Source organism: Delphinapterus leucas, chromosome 6 (assembly GCF_059928025.1).
Source record: "Delphinapterus leucas isolate spDelLeu-1000000601 "Yukka" chromosome 6, BTC_Dleu_Yukka2, whole genome shotgun sequence".
Lineage (NCBI taxonomy): Eukaryota > Metazoa > Chordata > Mammalia > Artiodactyla > Monodontidae > Delphinapterus > Delphinapterus leucas.
Genome location: NC_143134.1, coordinates 86,070,458 through 86,093,014, shown reverse-complemented (window position 1 = coordinate 86,093,014; position 22,557 = coordinate 86,070,458). Strand labels below are relative to the sequence as shown.

Below are 22,557 nucleotides of genomic sequence, written 5' to 3'. Positions count from 1 at the left end.
CATCGGCAGGCGGACTCTCAACCACTGCGCCACCAGGGAAGCCCCTTTTTTTAAATTAATAAACTTATTTTTTAGAACAATTTTAGGTTCACAGCAAAATTGAATGGGAAAGTACAGGTAGTTTCCATGTCCCTCAGGGTCCCCTTTCTTTCAAGTTATGAACTAAGTGCCGCCCAGCACTTTCTGCCTACATCTCGTCGGTCAGCACATGGGCATACCTGGCTAGAGCAACGCTGGGAAGAGTAGTCTTTTAGTTGAAAGCTTTGCTGCCTTCGATAAAACTGGGCTTTGTGGCCAAAGTAGACAGGGAGGTTGTTGAGGAGGAAACTTGAAGTCTTGTCACAAAGCCATTTGATGTAAGAGAATCTCTTTATTATTTTCTGTTAATTATGCAAAAGAGAGTTTAAGTCCAAGCCTTAAACTGGTACGTTTAGAAAGCTGTTTCTGTTTGTTGATGTTGAAATACGTGGTTTACCGTGTGTAATCATTATGAGCTCTCAAGGGCTTCATCTTAAGCATCAAAAATAATCATTTTAAATTATACTAAGGAATCATACAATTATACAGGGTACAAGAAGGAAGCATTTAATGTTAATTTGGAAGCACATGTAATGTTTTTTAACATGATTTGAAGGAATGCCTTACGGAATGAAGAGCACAGTTTAAAAATCTTAAAAAAGTTTTTAAAAAAGCATTTAATATATATCTTTTTTAACACACTGGACTTTGGCTGTTACTTATTTCGTTTGTTTCATCAGTAAACACTTCAACTTATACTGATTTCAAAAGGAAGTCGTGGCAAGAATCTTTGCTCTGTCTTTCTCATAGAAGCGTGCTGCGGTAGGGACTAATTGCTTTATGATAAATGTTTTTTCTGTCTCCTCTCCCGTTCTTCTCTCTTCTCCCTAACCATCCCCTCCCCAAAAGCGCATACTCCTTCCACGTTACTGCGGACGGTCAGATGCAGCCTGTCCCCTTCCCCCCGGACGCCCTCATTGGCCCCGGCATCCCCCGCCACGCTCGCCAGATCAACACCCTGAACCACGGGGAGGTGGTGTGTGCGGTGACCATCAGCAACCCCACGCGACACGTGTACACGGGCGGCAAGGGCTGCGTCAAGGTCTGGGACATCAGCCACCCCGGCAACAAGAGCCCCGTCTCTCAGCTCGACTGTCTGGTGAGTGAGAAGGAGCTGGTGCACAAGGGTAATTTCCTCCTGGAGTCTCAGTAAGGAAATCGCTGTTGGGGCCTGGGTTTTATTCCCATTATGAGGAAATGGAAGCCCATTCTGTTTCCTGTGTTAGCTATTTAGCTCTCCCCACTCTCTCCCCTCAGCGTGAAGGTTTCATTTGTTGCTGTTTCAGTGGTTAAATCCCAGAGTTGATGGATTTCTCTTAAAACATATTTTAACAGTAGTTTACAGAAGCGGTTCTTGTTTGAATGTGTATTCAGAAGGGGGTTTCCCGTTTAATGGATGGAGTGCAGCTAGGCCTGGACTCTGAGCCCTGCACTCCCCTCGACTTTTAATTTCCCTACAGCCTTTGGATAAATATTGAAGAGTAAACATTTGATAACGTGGCATAAAACCATTCTGAACAGGGTCTGTGTTTTCAGGGAGACCTGGCTGAGTTTTATGACCTTAACTTTACGAACGAATTACTAGATCGCACTGCAAGAAATCAGGGCAGCCTTCAGCAGAACGGGGGTGGTGGGAATGCTTCCCCGCCTCCCCCCAGCCAATACCGTGTTGCATTTTTCAGGATCATAGAATACATCAGGACATGTTCTCTACACAGTAGCCACAGGATTTACACACCACGTACCATTGGCCTTAAGTGGACTATAGGCCGCCCTGCCCCTGTAGGGTGTCTGCCTGCACTTTGCTTCGGCATATGGTACACTTTACCTGCTGCCCCCCTGGCAAGTGGCAAGGATTCCTGAGAGGGTGTTTCCAAAACGAAGACTGACTGTGTTTTTGAGACGAAAAGCCTCTTTGGGCTAGTTCTTGGGTTTTTTTTTTTTTTTGCAATCAAATAACTTAAAAATATATCCATTAATGAAAGTTAAACATAGGGAAACATACTTAAACATCTTACGGGAAAACCCAAACAAGCTTTTTGGCAACCCAATGGTAGGAGAGTTTTGTAACACTCATCTTTTTTGAAATTACGTGGCTTAAAGTTTCTCTAATCTTTGAACAATAGGCCATGGTTAAAGCATACTAAAGACTCTGACTGTATCTGTTTGGGTCAAAGGATAGCAGTTATTTCTTTGTTGGAGAGGGCGGGGGTCATTTTAGGTCCCACCTCCCTTTTCTAATGTGTTGGTTTTGATGGAGAGATGCCTTTTTTTTTTTTTTTTTTAATTTTGCCATACGCGGGCCTCTCACTGTTGTGACCTCTCCCGTTGCGGAGCACAGGCTCCGGACGCGCAAGCTTAGTGGCCATGGCTCACGGGCCCAGCCGCTCTGTGGCATGTGGGATCTTCCCGGACCGGGGCACGAACCCGTGCCCTGCATCGGCAGGCGGACTCTCAACCACTGCGCCACCAGGGAAGCCCAGATGCCTTCTTTTATTCATTTTTTTGGCCTTTGGATTGAGAGGCTTAAATATCACAGCAGCCATGTTACAACTTGAGAAAGCAGCTGTGTTCAAGTCTCAGACAAGGATCCATTTGGCTAATAAAGACACAGTACAAGCCTTAGGCAGAAACTTAAGAGTAATGAAAACCAAAGCATAGGTAGTATGTCTGCAGTTTCCAAATAGTAAATAACGGAGGCTGATGAGGTCAAAGATTTATAAACTAGCTGTGAAAAGTGGTTTCTTTGTAAAGAAGTACATGTACCCTTACCTTACATCCCCTGATCATCTCAGTTCCGTCTACTCAGCAGGAAATTGGGCTTCGGTGGCAGTTATATCTAAGCCTTCACACATGCTGAGCAATCCTGTGAGTTTGCTTTGTTTACGACTTCAAAGGAGCCAGGGGCCATCAGATGCTGATCTTTACTACAGAACGCTTGCTTTGGTAGTGTCCACGAAATACCACTTTTTAAGTCAACAATGGAGACAGCAGTTAGAGAACATGGCATTGTTACTGCTTGGTCATGCATTATAACAATTGAATTATGTTTATTTCACAGAACAGGGATAACTACATCCGTTCCTGCAAATTGCTCCCTGATGGCTGCACTCTCATAGTGGGAGGGGAAGCCAGTACCCTGTCCATTTGGGACCTGGCGGCTCCCACCCCGCGCATCAAGGCAGAGCTGACGTCCTCGGCCCCCGCCTGCTACGCCTTGGCCATCAGCCCCGACTCCAAGGTCTGCTTCTCATGCTGCAGCGACGGCAACATCGCCGTGTGGGACCTGCACAACCAGACGCTGGTGAGGTGAGCAGGGGTGGTTTCCTGAGTGGGGCTTCCCTGCTTGAGTACCTGGGTCAAAAGGCCCCCTAGGGCTTCCCTGGTGGCGCAGTGGTTGAGAGTCTGCCTGCCGATGCAGGGGACAGGGTTCATGCCCCGGTCCGGGAAGATCCCACATGCCGCAGAGCGGCTGGGCCAGTGAGCCATGGCCTCTGAGCCTGCGCGTCCGGAGCCTGTGCTCCGCAACGGGAGAGGCCACAACAGTGAGAGGCCCGCGTACCGCCGAAAAAAAAAAACAAAAAAAGGCCCAAAGGCCCCCTATTACCCCTGCTTCTCTGCCTGCCCCCAGGCTCAGCCCACATATGCCAGGCTTGGATCTGGGTGTCAGTACCATATCACCGCCCTCAGAGGGCTTACGGTCTTGTGGCCACGCTTGGGTGTAACCCAGGCTTTATATTTACCTCCCTAATGTTCCCATTCTTCAGCCACATACACATGCCAGATTTGTTTAAAAAACATTCCTGGCTTTTGCCAAGGGGCAGCATACCATGGATTAGATGGAGGTACAAAAGGTCCTCAATACTAGATGTTTTTGGCTTTGCCTAGAACCTCGTATGTGCACACAGGAGCCAGCTGATAAAGGATGACAGAAAATCAACAAAAGGACATTAGAAGAGGAGATTCCACGAATTTCACCCGCAAAATGGTTTTAGAGTAGCTGTGTTTCTCAATAACTAAATAAGCTCTGTCCAGGGGTCATTTCACCCAGGAAGGAGCCCAGCTGCTTGGAATCTGCCAGCTTTGTGTCCCTCCTCGGCTCTGGCCAGCTCACTCTGGCTGAGTCAGTGCTCACATCAGGGATGTTAGAGAAAAGTCTTTAGAAAAGGAAGAACTAGTTAAACATCTACGGCAGAACGGGCCTGTGTTTCGCCCTTTCGTGTCACAGTTCATCTTCGCTCAGGAACACTGTTCATGGTGCCTTTTTAGACTTGGAGGTTACTTAGCAGGGCTCCTCCCGTGCTTCCGGGCCCAGAGCTGGAGGGAAGGGACGGGCTGTGGAGTTGATTATAGCAGCTCCCTCTTTCTTCAGCCGTTTCTGTAGAAATCCACTAAGTGTCACCGAACCAGGCTCTGTCCCTGTGTGTCGGTGACAGTGTGGTTATTTTTCTTGTCACTCTCCGGGCAGCTCAGAGAGTGAGCAAAGTGAACACACGGAGCCAAGCCGACAGCCCCTTCAAACTTTCAGCCTAGCAAGTGTCGGCTGTTTTTTCTTTTCTTCCTGCTTTTTTCTTTTTTAAACTTAATAAATAGCTCTCCCAAAATATTCATTCGAAGTGCTTTTCAAATATTCATCTCTTTAATCCTTGTTGCTTCTGCACTGCTGTTATCCTGATGTTATCGTGGAGGAGCTGTAATGGGGCCCAGGCACTCTGCCCTCTTGTATGTTCTGGGCCCCTGCTCTGTGCCGGCCCCCAGGGAGTAAGTACCTGTTGGATACGTTGGCCTGCTTCACACATCTCTCTCTCTCTCACTTTGGACAGGCCACACGTGGCTAGCGGCCACTCTGTGTGACAGGGCAGTACGGAGTCTCCTGAATATCTTTGTATCTGCTGTGACCCAGCACGTTCTGAACAGCCCTAGGATCTGCGTTCTAGGAGCCTGACCTGAGGGTAGTGCTGAGATAAGTGGACGGAGGGACACCCACGAAGAGCTTAGGTCAGCAGAGAAACGCAGTTGTTTTCAAGAAGTCAAAGTATTTCATGAGTTTCAGAGGTAAAAAAAAAATTCAGAGGATGTAATGAAGAGGAGGTCCCTGGGTTTCACGAGCTGTTTGAGGACGGAAAAGCAGCACTTTGGAAATGTGGGGCAGGACTGCTCCAGACCAGCGGGAAAGCCTTGGGTGCAGGCTGGGACGTTTGAGGCAGAGAGTTGGGGTGCATGGGGGAGAGGACTAGGATGGAAGCTCTGAGTAGTTTTCAGGGAAGAGATTTTTGGAGTGATGGTTCACATCTTGTCTCAGAATTCAGGGCAACAGTGGTGCTCTTGTCTTCTCCTCCATGCCCTTTAAATTCCAAGCTCAGCTTTAAAGTTGGGAGCTCTGCGGGAATACTAAGGTAATAGGAAGGAGAGGCGGTGGAAACTTTTCTCCGGGCGTTGAAATTTCCAAGCAGTTCTCTCATGGATTCTGCCCGGTTCGCCATCCTGATCAGACCTCGGAACACTTCTCACCTGTTCCAGTCACTCCTCTGCCAGCTCCCTCTTTGCCTGCAAAACCAGGTCCACGACCCCCATGACACCAGCCCCGTAGTGGCTTACGTCAACCTCCCCTCGGCAAGCCCTGCCTGGGGCCTGGCAGAGCATCGCACTCAGCAAATCCCTGTTGGCTGGTTGTCCTTGGTAGTGGTTCTTTGCTTTTTGTTTGTTTGTTTGTTTGTTGAAGTATAGTTGATTTACAGTGTTGTGCTAGTTTCTGCTGTACAGCAAAGTGACACATGCTTTTTTTTTATATTCTTTTCCATTATGGTTTATCCCAGGAGTTTGGATAGAGTTCCCTGTGCTAGACAGTAGGACCTTGTTGTTTATCCATTCTAAATGTAATATTTTGCATCTGCTAACCCCAAATTCCCAGTCCATCCCTCCCAGCCCCCCACCCTTGGCAACCACAAGTCTGTTCTTTGGTGGTGGTTTTTGACTGAGGCACGAGGTTCCCCTTTAAGAGAACAACAGCCTTGTGCTCAGATTTGAGGGCAGGACCGTGCCCAGGGGTCAGTCAGCAATCAGCTCTGTCTCTGCCCCACACCTCTGAGTCAGGAGGCCGGCATGCCCCTTTGTCTCCAGGAGTCCAGATTTCCTAACGTGGGGCTCTTTCGAATAGAAAACGCGAGGTTGAGTAAATACATGAGCTCATGCTTTGTTGGCACGAAGGGCATTGCGGTGTTACTCACTCATGAAAATGGGAGTGCTCCTCGCCCCTGGGCTGGTGATGTGGTGATTCAGGCCTGCACAGTTATAGGCCAAGCCTGCTTCTTTCTTTAAGGAATACACTTGGGATTTTGTGTGTTTGTCTTTTTTTTCCCCACTTTCACACTTAAAACACTTTTCCAGACCTAGAAGGACTTTTACCTTCCAGACAGATTTGTAAGAATAGCTGTAGGAGCGTATTTAACTTCTCCTGTGTGGTGACCTAAAACGGCATTCCATTTCTTCAGCACTTGGATCATGAAAAAAGGAAAAGAAAGTCTGCAGGTGCCGTTTCCTCTCTTCCTCGGGGGGAAGGTTGGTTTGATCTTGCACATCAGCAGACACCGAGGAGATGACACACGCACAGCGAGTCCAAAACTAACAACACAACAGTGTTTACCTTGAGCTCTGGCAGGAAATCATTATTCAATCTGGTTTGTTTTATCAGGCAATTCCAGGGCCACACAGACGGGGCCAGCTGTATTGACATTTCTAACGATGGCACCAAGCTCTGGACGGGCGGCTTGGACAACACGGTCCGGTCCTGGGACCTGCGCGAAGGGCGGCAGCTGCAGCAGCACGACTTCACCTCCCAGGTGCAGGCTTGTCCCTCCCCGGAACCCAAATTACCCTGAAACACTTAGACTGGTTTTTTAAATGCTGTAGGTTAAGACGTGTTAGTTGTTTTACCTGTATATGAGTTTGTTTCAGGAATTTGTGCCATGAAGAACATACAGGGTCTGATCTGTTGTCCATCTAATGTGGGGGTGAGAAATGATTTTATTCACATATAAATAGACCTTGAGAAATATGCAGGGATATCACAAGGAGTAGAGAAAAATCATAACAGCTCTGCAAGTTGATTCATTTTGCTTAAATCAGGGAGCTTAAAAAATACAGCGGTATCTCAGTTGATGCCCATTTTATTACTCATCCCTTAGACACTGGACTCATGGGTGACTCGATTTATGGAGTTTTGAAATGATATAAAAATGGCAACTTTGTGGATTGTGGAGCTTATTCAGATGTCAAGTGTCTGAATCTAGGCCTGTTTGGGGAAAGATAGTGCATGCCATTTTAAGTGTTTTCTGTTGATGGTGGAATTGTTCTTTTTATCGTGACTTATTTACTTACTTTTTTTTCTTTAATAATTCCAGTCAGAAAAATAGGACAGAAATGGAAAACAACTATACATGCAACTAAATTTCATGTCCCTGTCAAAATTTTGTTGAGTTTCTTATAGTCTTCCCTGTTCCCTTCCATCCCTGTTCCCATTATGGGTAGGATCCTATTTTTGGTCTGCCCTTTTTTAAAACTTCTTATGGAAAATTTCAAATATATTCAATATATGAGAACAGAGAATGTTCAAGCATATATGAAAGTACAGAGAATTATATGATAAACCACATATGCCCATCACCCAGCTTCAACAGTTACTAACACATGACCAGTCTTGTCTCATCTGTCATCCCTGCCCCCAAACACTGGATTATCTTTAAGTAAATCCCAGACGTTATATCATTTCATCCATAAGTATTTCAGTTAGTATCTGTAAAAGATAAGGAACCCTTTCAAACAACACACAGAATACCATTATTATTAAGAATAATTTCTTGATTTTATCACCCATGACATAAGTGTTGCAGTTGTTTTTATTTTTTTCCAATTGTTTCATGAAGGCCTTTAACAGTTGAGTTATCTGGGTTGGCATGGTTGTCCTGTAGACTTTGCCTTTGCTTATTACCTCCTCCTGTTCTTGCTAGTTTTTCCCCTTTTCTTGTTGTCTGTTCACTTCCTAAGTCTATTGGGCAGAATACTCAGTGAACCTCTTCTGCTTCTTGTAGATATTTTCCCTTGGTTATTGCCCAACTGGGGAGTGGCTGGCCGTGGGCATGGAGAGCAGCAACGTGGAAGTTCTCCACGTGAACAAACCTGACAAGTACCAGCTGCATCTCCACGAGAGCTGTGTGCTCTCCCTGAAATTTGCTTATTGTGGTGAGTTCAACTGAAAGGAAACCGGGAAATGTTGATGGCCTAAATGGAAAATACTTCTAAAAAATATAGTGGAGATGATATCTGGAAAAAATGTTCTCTGAGCAGCTGGATGCAGTAATTCTGTTGTCTTAAAATGTCCCTCAGAGCATAGGGATGTCTGTTTTCGTCCGTTTCCCTGAGTTGGGAAAAGTCAGGTGATAGAATTGCCTAATACAAAGTTTTGACACATGTTTGTTTTCAGCAGGGAGTGTCAGGGGTGTGGGTGGAGGCAACCCCTCTGAGAGGGGTTGGTGGGAGTTTATAGAAAAATGAGGCAGGAGCAGAGGAAGTTGCTATGAACTGACCGGGATGAGCAGCCCATGGGCAGAGAAGGGAACACTTAGCTGCACCCAGACCGTTACACTCTTCAGTGAGGATAATGAGGGAAGAAGTTCATGGGGGGTCAAATATTTATTCACGAGATGGATGGATGGATGGACAGATGGACAGATGGATGGATGGATGGACAGATGGATGGACGGACGGATGGATGGACGGACGGATGGACAGATGGATGGATGAATAGCTATCACATATTGACCATCCTATGTGCCATATGTGGTGTCTGCCATTTAACTTAGATTCGTCATTTAATCCTTCCTAGTCCCATTTTATCATAAAGAAACTAACAGAAGACAACTTCATTGACTGACTATTCGAGGACCCACTGCATGCTCGGTGTGAAGCTACCTGTCATGTATCCGGTGGCTAACGGGACTGACATGGTTCCTGCCACCGCTTTGATTAAACCCAAGATCACAGATGGTTCACAGTGGAGCCCAGATTTAAAACCTGCTGTGTCTATTCATGTCATGGCCCAACCCCTTGGACATGATAGTTCATGATTAAAAATGCTCTGAGTTTGATTAAGCCCAAGCAGCTAATAGTATAGCAGGAATTCTAATCTAGTTAAGCCACAACCACATGTTCCTTTGCTAATTCTAGGTAAATGGTTTGTGAGTACTGGAAAAGATAACCTCCTCAATGCTTGGCGGACACCCTACGGAGCTAGCATATTCCAGGTAAGTCCGTGCTCCTTACATAGAATGACAGACAGCTGGACCACAGCATTGCTGATGACGCCAGAAGTGAAGGTGCCTTGTGGGGAGCAGGGCCCTGAGCATCTCTGTTCCACATTAAACACATGTCCATTGTTTTCTCTTCCAGTCCAAAGAGTCCTCATCCGTGCTCAGCTGTGACATCTCTGTGGATGATAAGTACATAGTCACTGGCTCAGGGGACAAGAAAGCTACAGTCTATGAAGTCATCTACTGAAAACATTATGTGGTTTAATGTTTATAGTTGAATTGGGCCAAAATGTTTTGAATTTGTAGAAATAGAAAAGTTGTAACTTTAAAAACACAAAAACCTGTTTCCAAACCTCGACACAAAACTACTTTGCGTCTACAAAGAGGAGGCAGTGAGCACATCAACAGAAGGTCACCTACCTACCTAGACCAAATGGAGCACCGAGGCAAAGTGGACAGAGGGGTGAGGGTTGTGGGCTTGAGGAATGGAGCCCGCTGACCCAGGCAGAGTCCATCCTTTTCTTTCTGTGAGATCTGCCGAGATTACCTTTCTGTTCCTTGCCGTTCCCCTCCTGTCTGTCCGTGGTAGAGCAGTGGTGTCTCCAATGAACTTGTTTCCTCGTTTTGCATCTTGTGAAATGTTTTTTTGTATTTTTGTTGAAGGTTAAACATTTGTATAAATTGTAAATATATTTGGTTTATTACAGTAAAGGCTTTAGTACCAATAAGTGGTTTTCCTTCTCCTTCTTCATTGTTTTTATCAACGCTTTGGGATCGTTGGTGCGGGTTCTATAAGCAAAGTTCAAACATTTGTAGAGGAAGTTTTAAAGTGCACTTCTTATTTTATAAATATATTTTGTCACGGACTCCCACTGCACTAGAACCTAATTAACACTTCTGAGTTAACCAGGAAGTTAAGACTAGGAATAATGAGTAACCGGAGGTTTATTAACGACGATTTTATTTGGGAAGCAAAAATAACTTTGCCAAGATTCATTCTTTTGTTTGGATATTGTTGTGATTCGAGGTCACAAATTAAAGCTTTGCCTTTTCTTGGTGATTCACTGGGAGATAGAATATTCTTTTCTCTAGGAAAGCCTAGCATTTTCAAATCTCTAGTCTCTCCCTTCACAAGCTGCACATTTCAAGAAAGGGAGGTGACTTGGGTTTAGTGTTAAGACTGATGATATCCACAAAGCTGTGGAGTTCATTAACCTGTAAAAGAAAGGTGGGATGCCTGCTGGTTTTATCTCATTAATACTTATTTGATCTATTATATTAATTGACGTGAGCCAACCACACTCAGCACTTCGCTCCATCCTTCTCGTTAAGGCTTTTCCCTGCAGCTACAGCCCTGGCTCCCTGTCATTAGCCTGGTGCTTATCTTTGTGGACAAGCTTTCACTAATTTGATTAGATGAAACCTGTAACCCTGGGCTTTTAATAAGTTGCCGTGCATGGTTCCTCCTGGAAAGGCTGCATGACTCATTCTTTATATACCTATTATTTACTGCTATATTTTCAAAAATAATGGTTAATAATTTTAAACCAGGTTTTCTCGCTGTTTAAAAATAGCACCTAAGGAATCTTTTAATGTTCTTATTTTCTTATGATCCAGCAAGTTGTTGGCAGTTTGTCGTAACATTTTTCGTTTGTTATCCAGACCTTCTTGTTTTTATACACTTAACAACATTATTTTGTTTGCTTTTTGCCAAAATAATGTTTATGTACATAGTTCGTTAAATATTTTCTCTTCTCAGTAAGTGGATGGCAAAGGCCTAATTACTAAAGCTGATTTCTCTCTCATCCCTTCCTTGTATAATGAAGTAAGTTTCTGTACTACAGACTCCGATGGCTTGTTAATGAGCTGTTTACCTCTTCTGTTCTCTCTCCTTCCCTGCCTCACCATCCCTGTTTTCTGTAGAGATTAAGTTGCTGTAACAGCACCCCACAGTACAGTGGCTTTGAGACCACAAAAGGGTTTGTGTCTTACCCACCTATGACCCAGAGCCTCAGGGCAGTGATGCAGCTCTGCACTTACACCGTTATTCCCGTGGGCCTCCACTCCTAGTCAGCAGTGGGGAAAGAGTGGGAGTCCAGGGGAAGGGGTATGCTTCCAGGCAGGTGACTAGGAATTTGTCCATCACTTCCACTACTGGTCCCTTGGTGGGGACTTAGTCACGTGGGAGACGAGATTTCTCCTACTGTGCAGCGGGTGCTCCTGGAGAAGGGGGAATATATTTGAAGGGATTCTGGGTTAAAGAAATAGTCCTATTTTCTGTTGGTGCATTTTCTCCCTTCATGCTTTATGGTTTCCCAAGCTTCCGATATTCTTTCTCTCACGGGATTTTCTGAGGGTCTAGATCTTATCAAGACATCGATTATCTTGAATCTGATGAAACCAGTTCCATTGCTTTTGGATGAGACTCTAGTCTGGTCCTGGAAGAGGCGTTCTACAGAGCTCGTCCCTCTGCTCAGGGTTTGGAATCTTGGGGAATTACCGAGACAATTGTTTCCTCACTTGTAAAACGGGAACGATCAAATAGTCATACCTCCTTCTCAGGGTCTTGAAGGTCAGACTCAGGGATGTGAAGCACGACTGGGACCACCAACTGTCTCACAGATGGAGGACATGAATGGGAGATTTCTTTCTCAACTGTGAAGTTAGGAGGCCCCACTTCTCTCCCCCGGGAGATTGGAATCATGTGATCGTTGACACCTGGGTAAGCCTAATGTTTATGTACCTCTTGCCTTGAATATGGATTATAAATTAGTGTTCAACAAATTCAGATCCTCCTGGAGACTGTGCAAGGCAGGTTCACGTATAAGAATATCAGGAGATGAATGTCATTATCCCTATTTAAGTAACCAAGGCTCAGGGAAGCTGTGTCCTCCTGGCCTCATGGGAGATAGGACCAAATTCAGGTTTGTTCTTTCTAGCCTTGCAGAGTGGCCTGTGATCGTTCCCAGCTCTCCAGATTTCCTCTTCATTTTATCTGAAATATTTACAACTTGCACATTTCCCTGATGTATATAGGTGTGTAGATAGGTTTGTGTTTACTAATTTGGGACTGAATTTATGCAAATGATTGTTTTCCCCATTCTTTTTAATAGGTTTTATTTTATATATATTTACTCTTGTTTTTGTTCTGTTTTGTTTTAAATCACTCACAGTCTTAACCTTGAACGTAGGTTTCTGCCACGTGGCTCTTCCGTGGGATTGAAGTTTGCTGGGTAAAAATTGAAGGCCTAATGAGATTGGTTTTGTAATGCCTTTTTTCATAACTAGATGTTTCTGGTACTTCATAATAAGAACAAAATATTTCATCAATATGATAATTAACATTTTTAAAGTTTTTGTTATTTGGCAGATGATAGGGAAGTTTCTGACATAAATTATAATAATCCTCACAGTGGCTGAGAGATGGGACTTTTGATGGGTTAATTCTTTGAATATTTCATGACTGGCAAGTAGCAGCTGGCTCCAAAGCATTCATACAGGGATTTTTAAAATTGCACTTTTGCTAATGGCACAACGAGGTGGTGACTTCCCCAAAAGTTTTCCAGCAAATCAGAGAAAGGGATCAAATTCTCAATTTCAGCATGCTGTTTAATTCCATCAAGAGATTGCTTCCTCTGCCATCAGCTTGAGCGTGAGGGAGGACATTTCAGACCCTCCGCCCTGCTGTAGATCGTGGCTTGTTTGTTTCTCAAGAATATCTTCTCTTCACTCTTCCTTCGGCAGTGAAATTGTCAGATCACCACAGGTTCAGGCTCCCCTGAGCAAGATGAAGCTTGTGTAAGGCGCATTTTCTGCCCCAGTGAACTTTCTCTCCAGACAGCCAAAACTTCTCTGGCTTCATATTTTGTCCTAGCACTTCAACAGTTAAGTGGTTTGGTGTTAACTGGGTTCCTATTTTTAGAGGAGTTTTTCTCAGACTTTATAGTGTGCATCAGAATCACCAGGAGGACTAATTAAAATTCAGATTTCTGGGTCCCAGACTAAGAGTTTTTGATTCAGTAGGTCAGAGTGGGACCTGAGAATTTGCATTTCTCAGACAAGTTCCTAGTTGTTCCTGAGGCTGCTGGTCTGGAGACTACACTTTGAGAACTGCTAATCTAGAGCAATAATCTTTACAGTAGAGCTATCAACTATTAGAGTATATTCATATTCTCTTAAGACTGGAATAACCGTATACTTTTGGCTTTGGGCTGAGGATTAAAAGTAAAATGACAAAGAATGCAGCATACTGTTTTGATGTTGCTGTTCTTACATTAGTCTCTGTTCCCAAAACTAACTTTTGCAGCTAAATATTATAATAGGTCTAAACCAAAATAAAATGCAAGGCATACTGTTTTGATGTTGCTGTTCTTACATTAGTCTCTGTTCCCAAAACTAACTTTAGCAGCTAAATATTATAATAGGTCTAAACCAAAATTGAGCTCTTAAAAAAGTTGCTTTTTTTTTTTTTTTTTACTTAGCCATTACTCAGTGTGAATTATGTGAGTCTTATTATAAGGCTTGGAAAACCTACCATAATCACCTCATGTAGTTGAAGCCTCGAGAATGTACGCAATGTTGGAGTGGTGATGCATAATTAAAAGTTAGAAATTGTTCTTCAAAAACCGGAATACTTACTGTATGTAGAACAATAAGCTACTGACTTTATAGAATGTTTTTCTTCTTCAAATTATCATATTAGATTCAGTCAGTCAGCCAGTGTTTACTGAGTGGGTGACCTCAACATGGGGGTGGTCACTGGGCTAAGGTGAAATTATTCCAGCGGGGGGCACTGGGGAAGAATCTACTGGCAGTAATGGAGGGGGATGTGGGTGAGTCACTGCCCAAAGGAGACCAACAGTAAGAGACGGGCAGGCAGCTCTCAGCAGCCTTGGATGTGAATTACTCATTTGACATTAGCTGGCTAGGGCCGCCGGTGGGTGACGCTCCAGCAAGTATTTGGAAGAACTGTTGTGTTCCAGGTACTGGTCCAAGGGCTTCCAGTTGTTTTCTCATGATTATTTTTTTATTCATAAAAGTATCATATATCTCTGATTTTCAATTTGGAAAATATGGCAAGGTACAAAGAAGAAAATAAAAACCTATAATTGTACCACTTAGAAATAATATATTATTTTTATGCCAATTGTATCAACTGTAGTACAGATGACTAATAATAGCGAACAAGTGAACAATCTGTTGAGTGTTTTACTACGTGCCAAGGACAGTTGAACACTTTGTATTATCTCATTGAATTTTCACAAAAGCCCAATGAGGTAGTTACTGGTTTCATACACATTTAACCGCTGAAGAAACTAAGATTCAGTACCCAGCTTGAGATCACACAACTAATTGTTTGTAGAGTGAGATTTAACCCAGGTGGTCAGACTGCAAAGCCCATTGTCTTAATTCTACTGTTCTACCTACTTGTCCATGTGGTTTTGGAACCTGCTTCTCACTTTTTCTTTTTTGTTTTCAGCTTGACATATAATTGACAAATAAAATAGTAAAATATTTAAAGTGTCCAACATGATGATTTAATATACATATACATTGTGAAAGGATTCCCCACATCCAGTTAATTAACACATGCATCGCTTCACATAGTTACCTTTTTTTTGGGGGTAAGAACACAAGTTCTACTTTCCTGGCAAATTTCAGTTATACAATACATTATTATTATCATCCTCTACCTTATTTATCTTATAACTGTAATTTTGTACCTTTACCAACCTCTCCCTATTTCTCTCAGCCCCTGTCAACCATCTGTTTCTATGAGTTTGAATTTTTTTTTTTAGATTCCACATATAATGCACCATGTAGTATTTGTCTTTCTCTGTCTGGCTTATTTCACTTAGCTTAATGCTCTCTAGGTTATTTCATCTTGTCACAAATGGCAGGCTTTCCTTTTCAAAGGCTGAATAATAATTCCATTATATATATATGCATACATATACTTACATATGTCACATTTCTTTTATCCATTTATCTGTTGATGGACGCAAGGTATGATATTGTTTTTGTACATTGGCTATTGTGAATAATGCTGCAATGAACATGGGGGTGCACATATTTCTTCAAGATGATTTCATTTCCTTTGTCTACAAAGAAGTGGGATTGCTAGATCATATGGTAGTTTTATTTTTAACATTTTGAGAAACCTCTGTAGTGTTCTCCGTAGTGGCTCAACCAATGTACATTCCCACCAAGAGTTCCCTTTTCTCCATGTTCTCGCCAGTGTTTGTCAGCTTTTGTTTTTTGGTTATAGATATCCTAACAGATGTGAGGTGATATGTCCTTGTGGTTTTGATTTGCATTTTCTGATGATCAGTGATGTTAAAAACCTTTTCATGTATTTGTTGGCCATTTGTATGTGTTCTTTGGAAAAATGTCTATTTAGGTCCTTTGCTCATTTTAAAAAATTAGGTTATTTGAGGGTTTTTGCTATTCAGTTGACTTTATTATTAAAATTTATTCACAAACAACTTACTATGCTAGGTTTACTCTAACTTGCCCTTTCTCTTTTATTAGGCATACAGGCTATTTCGAACACCGAGATACAATTCTTATAGAGAAAATGTTTGTATATCATATTCTCGCCTTACTCCTGTTCCTTTCCTTAGAGTTAATCCCAAGAAATGGAATTACTGCATCAAGAGATAGAGTGATATTTCAGATCATTGATATTATTCACTGCCAAATTGCCTTCCAGAAATATTGGGCCCATTTATACTACCCTCAGCAAAGCATGGCAATGCTAGTTTGTTTCAGGTTGACCACATTGTTCTTACTCTGAAGAATATTTGCTAATGATGGGCCATATATGATATCTCATTTCCCCATTTAGTTTTGTTCTAGCTTATATTCATTCTTTGAAAGGATCCTAAAGAGCTCAGCTGTTTGATCATCCTGTCCTCATACTTAATATGTCTGTCCTGTTAACTATTCCTAGAAAACCTTTCATAGACCCTTGCGAGTTTCTTTCAGCCACTTAAAGTGGATGTCCAATTTTTTCAAGATAGCTTTCTGTTGTATAAACTTGTGGGTTTTATTTTCAATATTAAGAATCAATAGTTTATAGTAATTACATGTGTTAATTATTTTCCATCGTTACTTTTTGCTGGCCTCAAGGAGGTAATTTAGAAACCACAATGATGGTAAATGTTAGTGATGAGTTAAAAGCAGGGAACTATAACCTACTTCTATACCATTTTTGTTGTTTAAAATAAAAGGTTCTTCTGTAGTTGCGTGAGTAATATCCTACTTGTAATGAGGACACAAACTGGGCACTGTTAGGAGAACACTGCATTTGGAATCAACTCCCATCAGGTAAGGATACTAGGGGTGATTCATATGTATACATATACATACATTCATATGTACATGGCCTTGGGCAAGTTCCTTAGTCCCTCAGGATCTTTCTTCAACTGTCAAATTGTAATAAAAATGCCTACCTCACAGGGTTGTTGCAGGCATTAAATGAGATGCCATTTGTTTGAGAATTCAACAATTTTAAGAAATTTGAGATTTTTAAAACAAAATTTACGAATTTTTATCATTTTTTGAGACTTTAACCGTGTTGAGAATTTAACATGATGCTGGCTGGTCACTCTTGTTTGAGAAGCTGCCACTTGAGTCCCTGTCTGGCTGACCACTGAACTTACCTGCTTGTTGTTATCTGTGAACGCCTTGGGCAATGAGGAGATGGCCTCAGAATGAACTCAAGCTCGCACATCAGTAACTGGCACTGTCAGCAACTCCAGTGTAGTCTGTTGAAGCACATCTGTGGGTCTTGTAAAGTCAGGCCTCTGTGTCCAGGACCTTCTGAACTGGCATCTTTCCCTAGAAATAACCAAACTCAGGTGTCAACATTTGAAAAGGCAATTTCTAAAGAAACTTGGAATTGCTTTGCAGTACTTATAGGGGTGCTGCAGACTTGTTTCGGTCCTGACACCGTCTGCTGGCAACTGGTGTAGGTCTACTCTTCATAGCTTATCTCAGCTCTGGAAAAGATGCGGACAGTGTCAGTAAATGGATTTTAACTTAATAGGTTATGTTGGGAGGGTACCGTTAATCTCTTAGAACACTAATCATTCAGACTGTTCTCTCTAGGAAGAAAATGTATGCTTCAATATTCCTTAGAGTTTGGATGGCATATATCTCTTGCAGTTTTAAAGGCTGTACTATGCATTTCACCCAAAAGGAGTGTGCTTTAAGGCTTGCACAATTTCTACCTGTTTGTTAATTGTCAGTGTCAGCATTTTTTGGATGCATGTGGCCATCGCCCTTGCTGTAAGCAGAGCCTGATACTATTTCTTTATTTTCCTCACTCTGTATCTAGTTAGAGAGCTAACCAGTGTAACAACCCAGTTTTATCGTATGCTCTGAAACCGACTGAGCAAGCAATAGCCAACATGCAAAGCCACTTACAAAAGTAAGGCAGGAGGGTCCAAAAATCAGATTACTGTCTTTTATATATGTAGATATCTATACAGATCTATATCACTAAGGAAGGACCTATAAAGCTTAAAAAAATCTGCAAACCTCTCCATCCTAATATTTCTATTTTTGCGGTATTTCCCTTAAGTCTCTTTCTATGTGCATTCACATGTAAGCACAGCACTCATTTCATTCTGTAGTATTCTGTTCCTCACATTAAACTATCACAAGTTCTTTCCCCCCATATATCTGCATAGTCTTCAGTTCTTTTTATTGGTTCCATCAAATGATACACCACCATTTATTAGGCTACTTCTGCAATGTTGCATGGTTATTTTTTTTTTTTAACCACATTTTAACTCTAATAACCACTACTGCATCAAGTATCTCCATGTATAGAACTGTTTTCTTCTTTTGAACTACTTCTTTGGTATAACCTCAAGCATGGGATTTTTAGATCATAGGATGTGAATATATCATAAGCCTATTTTTCATGTTTGTAGTTGGCTTTCTTGTTTGCATAAAAGTAAAATCTGTTCCCTCCACCCAACACAAGCATCTCAATCAAGAGTTTTATTTTTATCAAGCATTTCAGTTGTAATATTTCATGAGAATGTTTTTATATGGCAAAATGAAAGAAAGGAACACACTGTTTCCCTTTCCATAATACACACCATCAGCACTCAAGTGAGGTCTATGTGACAAAACCTATGCCCTTCTGCTTTTCTTATTGTATGAAGTGACCCGTATCTCACTTCTGTGTAAAAGACAGTTGATGAGAAAGACAAAGCTCTTGTTCTTTGGGTGAGTGATTCATTGGTTGATTGCCTAGAGTTTTCCACTTGGGAGCAAATTCCTTCTGTGGTTTCCAGAGCTTGAAGAGACATTAGTTTGCTTTTCAATTTACATGGCCATTCTACTGAATCCACTACACAGCACTCTGCAATTGTAATAGCCCCAATACATAACTTCACATTTGGAATGTAAAGTGCAACCATTCTTAATAGTTTAGTTTAATGGCCACTCTTTTCTTTCCCCTATGGTTTCTTGTATATTATTTTTTTAAGCAGACAGTCATTTTAATGCTACCACATTCTCCATTTAACGTACCGTCTGCAGTGAAAATCCTTTTAAAAACAACTATAGTCCCTTGGAAAGCAAATCACTCACTATAAGAAAACATTGATCTACGGGAAGAAAATGACCCAATGAGCCCTAGTCTGGAATTTTCCTTTTTCTTTTCTTCCCCTCTAAGCAAAGTGAGCATGATGCATAAGAAAATGCATGAGTGTGAGCCGTGGGGAGAGGAGCTGTTGAGACCTGTGGGATGGCAGTTTTTAAGGTCCCTGGCAGACCATCACCTGTATATTGGTTTTACTTGAATGACTAGATTTTGAATTAAAGAAACCCTTGTTTTATTTATTTATTTTTTTAAGCCTTATGAAGTTTCAGGTCACTTTAATTCCTTTTCTTCTTTCACCCCTTTGGCTGAACCCAGGAACCGTAGCCTTCGTGACTCTCCCCTCAGTGTTATCTTCCGAGATCAGAAAAGTAAGAGTTCCTGCTCTCAGCTCTTGGGGTGGGGGGTGGGTGGCATCCCTGATTCCGTTACCAGGGAAACCAGTATCAGATGGGTGCAAAGAAGGTAAAGGGTTCAAGCATCTTATTTGAAGTAATGAACCAACACAACCCATAACTCCCCCTCCCCCCCCGCCTATGTAATGTCATGGAAACAGGAACAGAAAAGCCAGCAACTGACAGTGAAGTCACGTGTCTCCGTGTCTCTCTAGGTGTCAGGCATCCTTTTGATATCTTCAAATGCCAATTTGTACAATCCCATGACATATTGTTGGGCTCGAAAGACTTTTATCTGAAGAGTGAATAAAATAGAATTCACCCAGGCAAGATGTCTGCTCTTCTAACCTTTTATCAAACAAATAAGAATTCAGGAATATGGTCCAGGTGATTATTACTGCTTTCCATCGTCGCCACTGTGTCAATGTGCAAACCTTGTCTACCATGTTTGTCTTTCTAATTTCTGAACTAATGCTTAGCAGCATGATGACTGTCTGCTAGTGGCTGTAATTTATTTTATCAGATATTTTGACACTCGGAATACCTTCAGTACCTGGAAGGTATTCCGAGGTGGGCTTTTCATACCTTCAGTACATGGAATGTAAATCTTAGTGTTGTTTTTAATCTCTGCCTAAACATTTAGTCATATTGTTTACTAATTTATATCCATTTTAGATGTTTTCCCTTCTAGAAGATGCGGACTCTCAGGATGAAGTAGTTGGAAATCTTAACGTACACATCTAAATAACTGAAAAGTTCTAAGTCGTCTCTAGCATCTGTGGAGCTGAATCCCGCACAGGTAAGGGAAATGCCGTTAAAAAAATGCTCTGTCACGGCTGCAGTTCAGTTGAACATTTCAACAGGGGTTGGTTATTTTTTAGTAATGTGGGACAGTTAGTAGCAGAAGGGATGCTTTAAAAGGAACAGAGTGCTTCAAAGTCATTTCAGCTCTCACCGTTGCCATGTAGAGATGCTGGATTACTCACAGTATGAATTTTTGCCTTTCCAGTTGGCTTTTGTTAAAATAAAAATACACTTCAGTATCCCATCTATTCTGGGCTCCTCTACTAACATTAGACTTAGATTATTTAGATTAAATTGACTAGATGTTCACTGTTTAAGTTTTAAACCTCAATGGATTATTTGCACTTGGTAAATATAAATTGCTACCTATTAATGGTGGTATGAAATATATAAACTTAAATTTCTGTGGCACAAACCTGCCTGACTGATAAAACACATCTTCAGAGCAATACCCCCTCTACAACTAGCTCTGCCGGACACCACACTGCCCTAGTCAGCCACGTTCCTCTTCCTCTCGGCATCCCCGCCGAGGGAAGCTTTCCTTCCCATTAGCCACAACTCAACACGTTTTCTGAGGGCGAAGTGCTGAAGGGTTGGTTGGTTGAATGACTCACACGAGAAAAGTGCTGAAATGGATTTTGGTGCTGGCCTTTCTCCCCCTCCTGGAGAGAGAAACATGAAGATAAATCACCAGTTAGCCAATATTTTCACAAGCTGAAAACCATTAAACTTACCATTTTCTCTGCTCCTCCTTCCCTTCTTGCTTTCCTCAAATTGACTGTGCGGCGGGCAAGGCCGACATCCCACCTGGCTTGTCTAAAGCCCTTGATGCACGTATGATTTCTTTGAAGTAGGCTGGGAAATACAGAAATGGGTATAAATAAGCCTTTGATCTGAGTTAAACAGAAATTTCATTGTATGTAGTGTGTTGTTCCTTACGTTGTTAATTGACAGCTGCCCAGAAGCAGGTTATTAAATGCTTTGCCTTGCGTAAGTGCCAGAACTTTTGGAGTAGCTTCCAGGCACAGTCACAGAAATATCAGTGACTGTCCTGTTAGAATGGGAAACTTTTCTCCCGGCGTTTCCATAGGCTGTTTCACAAGATTCTCTTCTCATCACTGTCTATATTTTGAATGACTCCGGTTTACGGCTACTTCTGTTTTAGGAATTGCAGTTCTATAATTTGCCGGTGATTAAAATCCTCAGTCATTTGGATCCACATTTCAATGATTCTAGCATGTGAGGAAAATCGTAGAAGAAATGAATGCCGATCAAATAAAACTAGACTTGATAAAACATTAGAGCAAACCCTAAAGTCAGTTCTGAATTATACTTTATTTTTTGAACTTTAAATAGAAAACAACCGGGGCTTCCCTGGTGGCGCAGTGGTGGAGAGTCCGCCTGCCGATGCAGGGGACACGGGTTCGTGCCCCGGTCCGGGAAGATCCCACATGCCGCGGAGCGGCTGGGCCCGTGAGCCATGGCCGCAGAGCCTGTGCTCCACAACGGGAGAGGCCACAACAGTGAGAGGCCTGCGTACTGCAAAAAAAAAAAGAAAAGAAAACAACGACAGAGACATGTGCAAGCGACACTGCCTTGTGCACTCTTTATTGAATCATAATGTTATTTTTTTTTTTTTATAAATTTATTTATTTATTTTTGGCTGCGTTGGGTCTTCGTTGCTGCGTGTAGGCTTTCTCCAGTTGCGGCAAGCGGGGGCTACTTTTCATTGCGGTGTTCGGGCTTCTCATTGCAGTAGCTTCTCTTGTTGCAGAGCACAGGCTCTTAGAGTGTGAGCTTCAGTAGTTGTGGCTCGCAGCCTCAGTAGTTGTGGCTCGCAGGCTCAGTAGTTGTGGTGCATGGGCTTAGTTGCTCCACGGCATGTGAGATCTTCCCAGACCAGGGCTCGAACCCATGTCCCCTGCATTGGCAGGTGGATTCTTTTTTTTTTTTTTTTTTTTTTTTTTTGCGGTACACGGGACTCTCACTGTTGTGGCCTCTCCCGTTGCGGAGCACAGGCTCCGGATGCGCAGGCTCAGCAGCCATGGCTCACGGGCCCAGCTGCTCCGCGGCACGTGGGATCTTCCCGGACCGGGGCACGAACCCGTGTCCCCTGCATCGGCAGGCGGACTCTCAACCACTGCGCCACCAGGGAAGCCCGGCAGGTGGATTCTTAACCACTGTGCCACGAGGGAAGTCCCTTATAATGTTATTTTAATCACCAGTAGAATCCCAGAGCAAATGCATATCTGCATCACATTCCATAACAAGAGAGGCAGAGGAAACCAGGTTGTTTTTTTTTTCCAGCCTGAATAGAAAATCCTTTCTCCATCCAGGATTCAATGGAAGCATTTGC

The 22,557-nt window shown here is 42.5% G+C and overlaps 1 protein-coding gene across 5 annotated transcripts in view; it reads left to right on the top strand.

Moving 5' to 3' along the window:
- LOC111174564 (TLE family member 1, transcriptional corepressor) overlaps nt 1-19,382 on the top strand; it is a 99,099-nt gene extending 79,717 nt beyond the window's left edge. For 2 of the 5 annotated variants that reach the window (XM_089913342.1, XM_022573450.3), the window contains 6 exons: nt 928-1,177; nt 3,140-3,387; nt 6,770-6,917; nt 8,166-8,316; nt 9,301-9,377; nt 9,523-19,382. In XM_089913342.1, coding sequence (XP_089769468.1) covers nt 928-1,177; nt 3,140-3,387; nt 6,770-6,917; nt 8,166-8,316; nt 9,301-9,377; nt 9,523-9,630 — 982 coding nt within the window. In that variant the 3' untranslated portion in view covers nt 9,631-19,382. The remainder of the gene's footprint in view (nt 1-927; nt 1,178-3,139; nt 3,388-6,769; nt 6,918-8,165; nt 8,317-9,300; nt 9,378-9,522) is intronic. The other 3 variants (XM_022573448.3, XM_022573449.3, XM_089913340.1) reach the window with 2 other exon arrangements.
- The last annotated feature ends 3,175 nt before the right edge of the window (nt 19,383-22,557 follow it).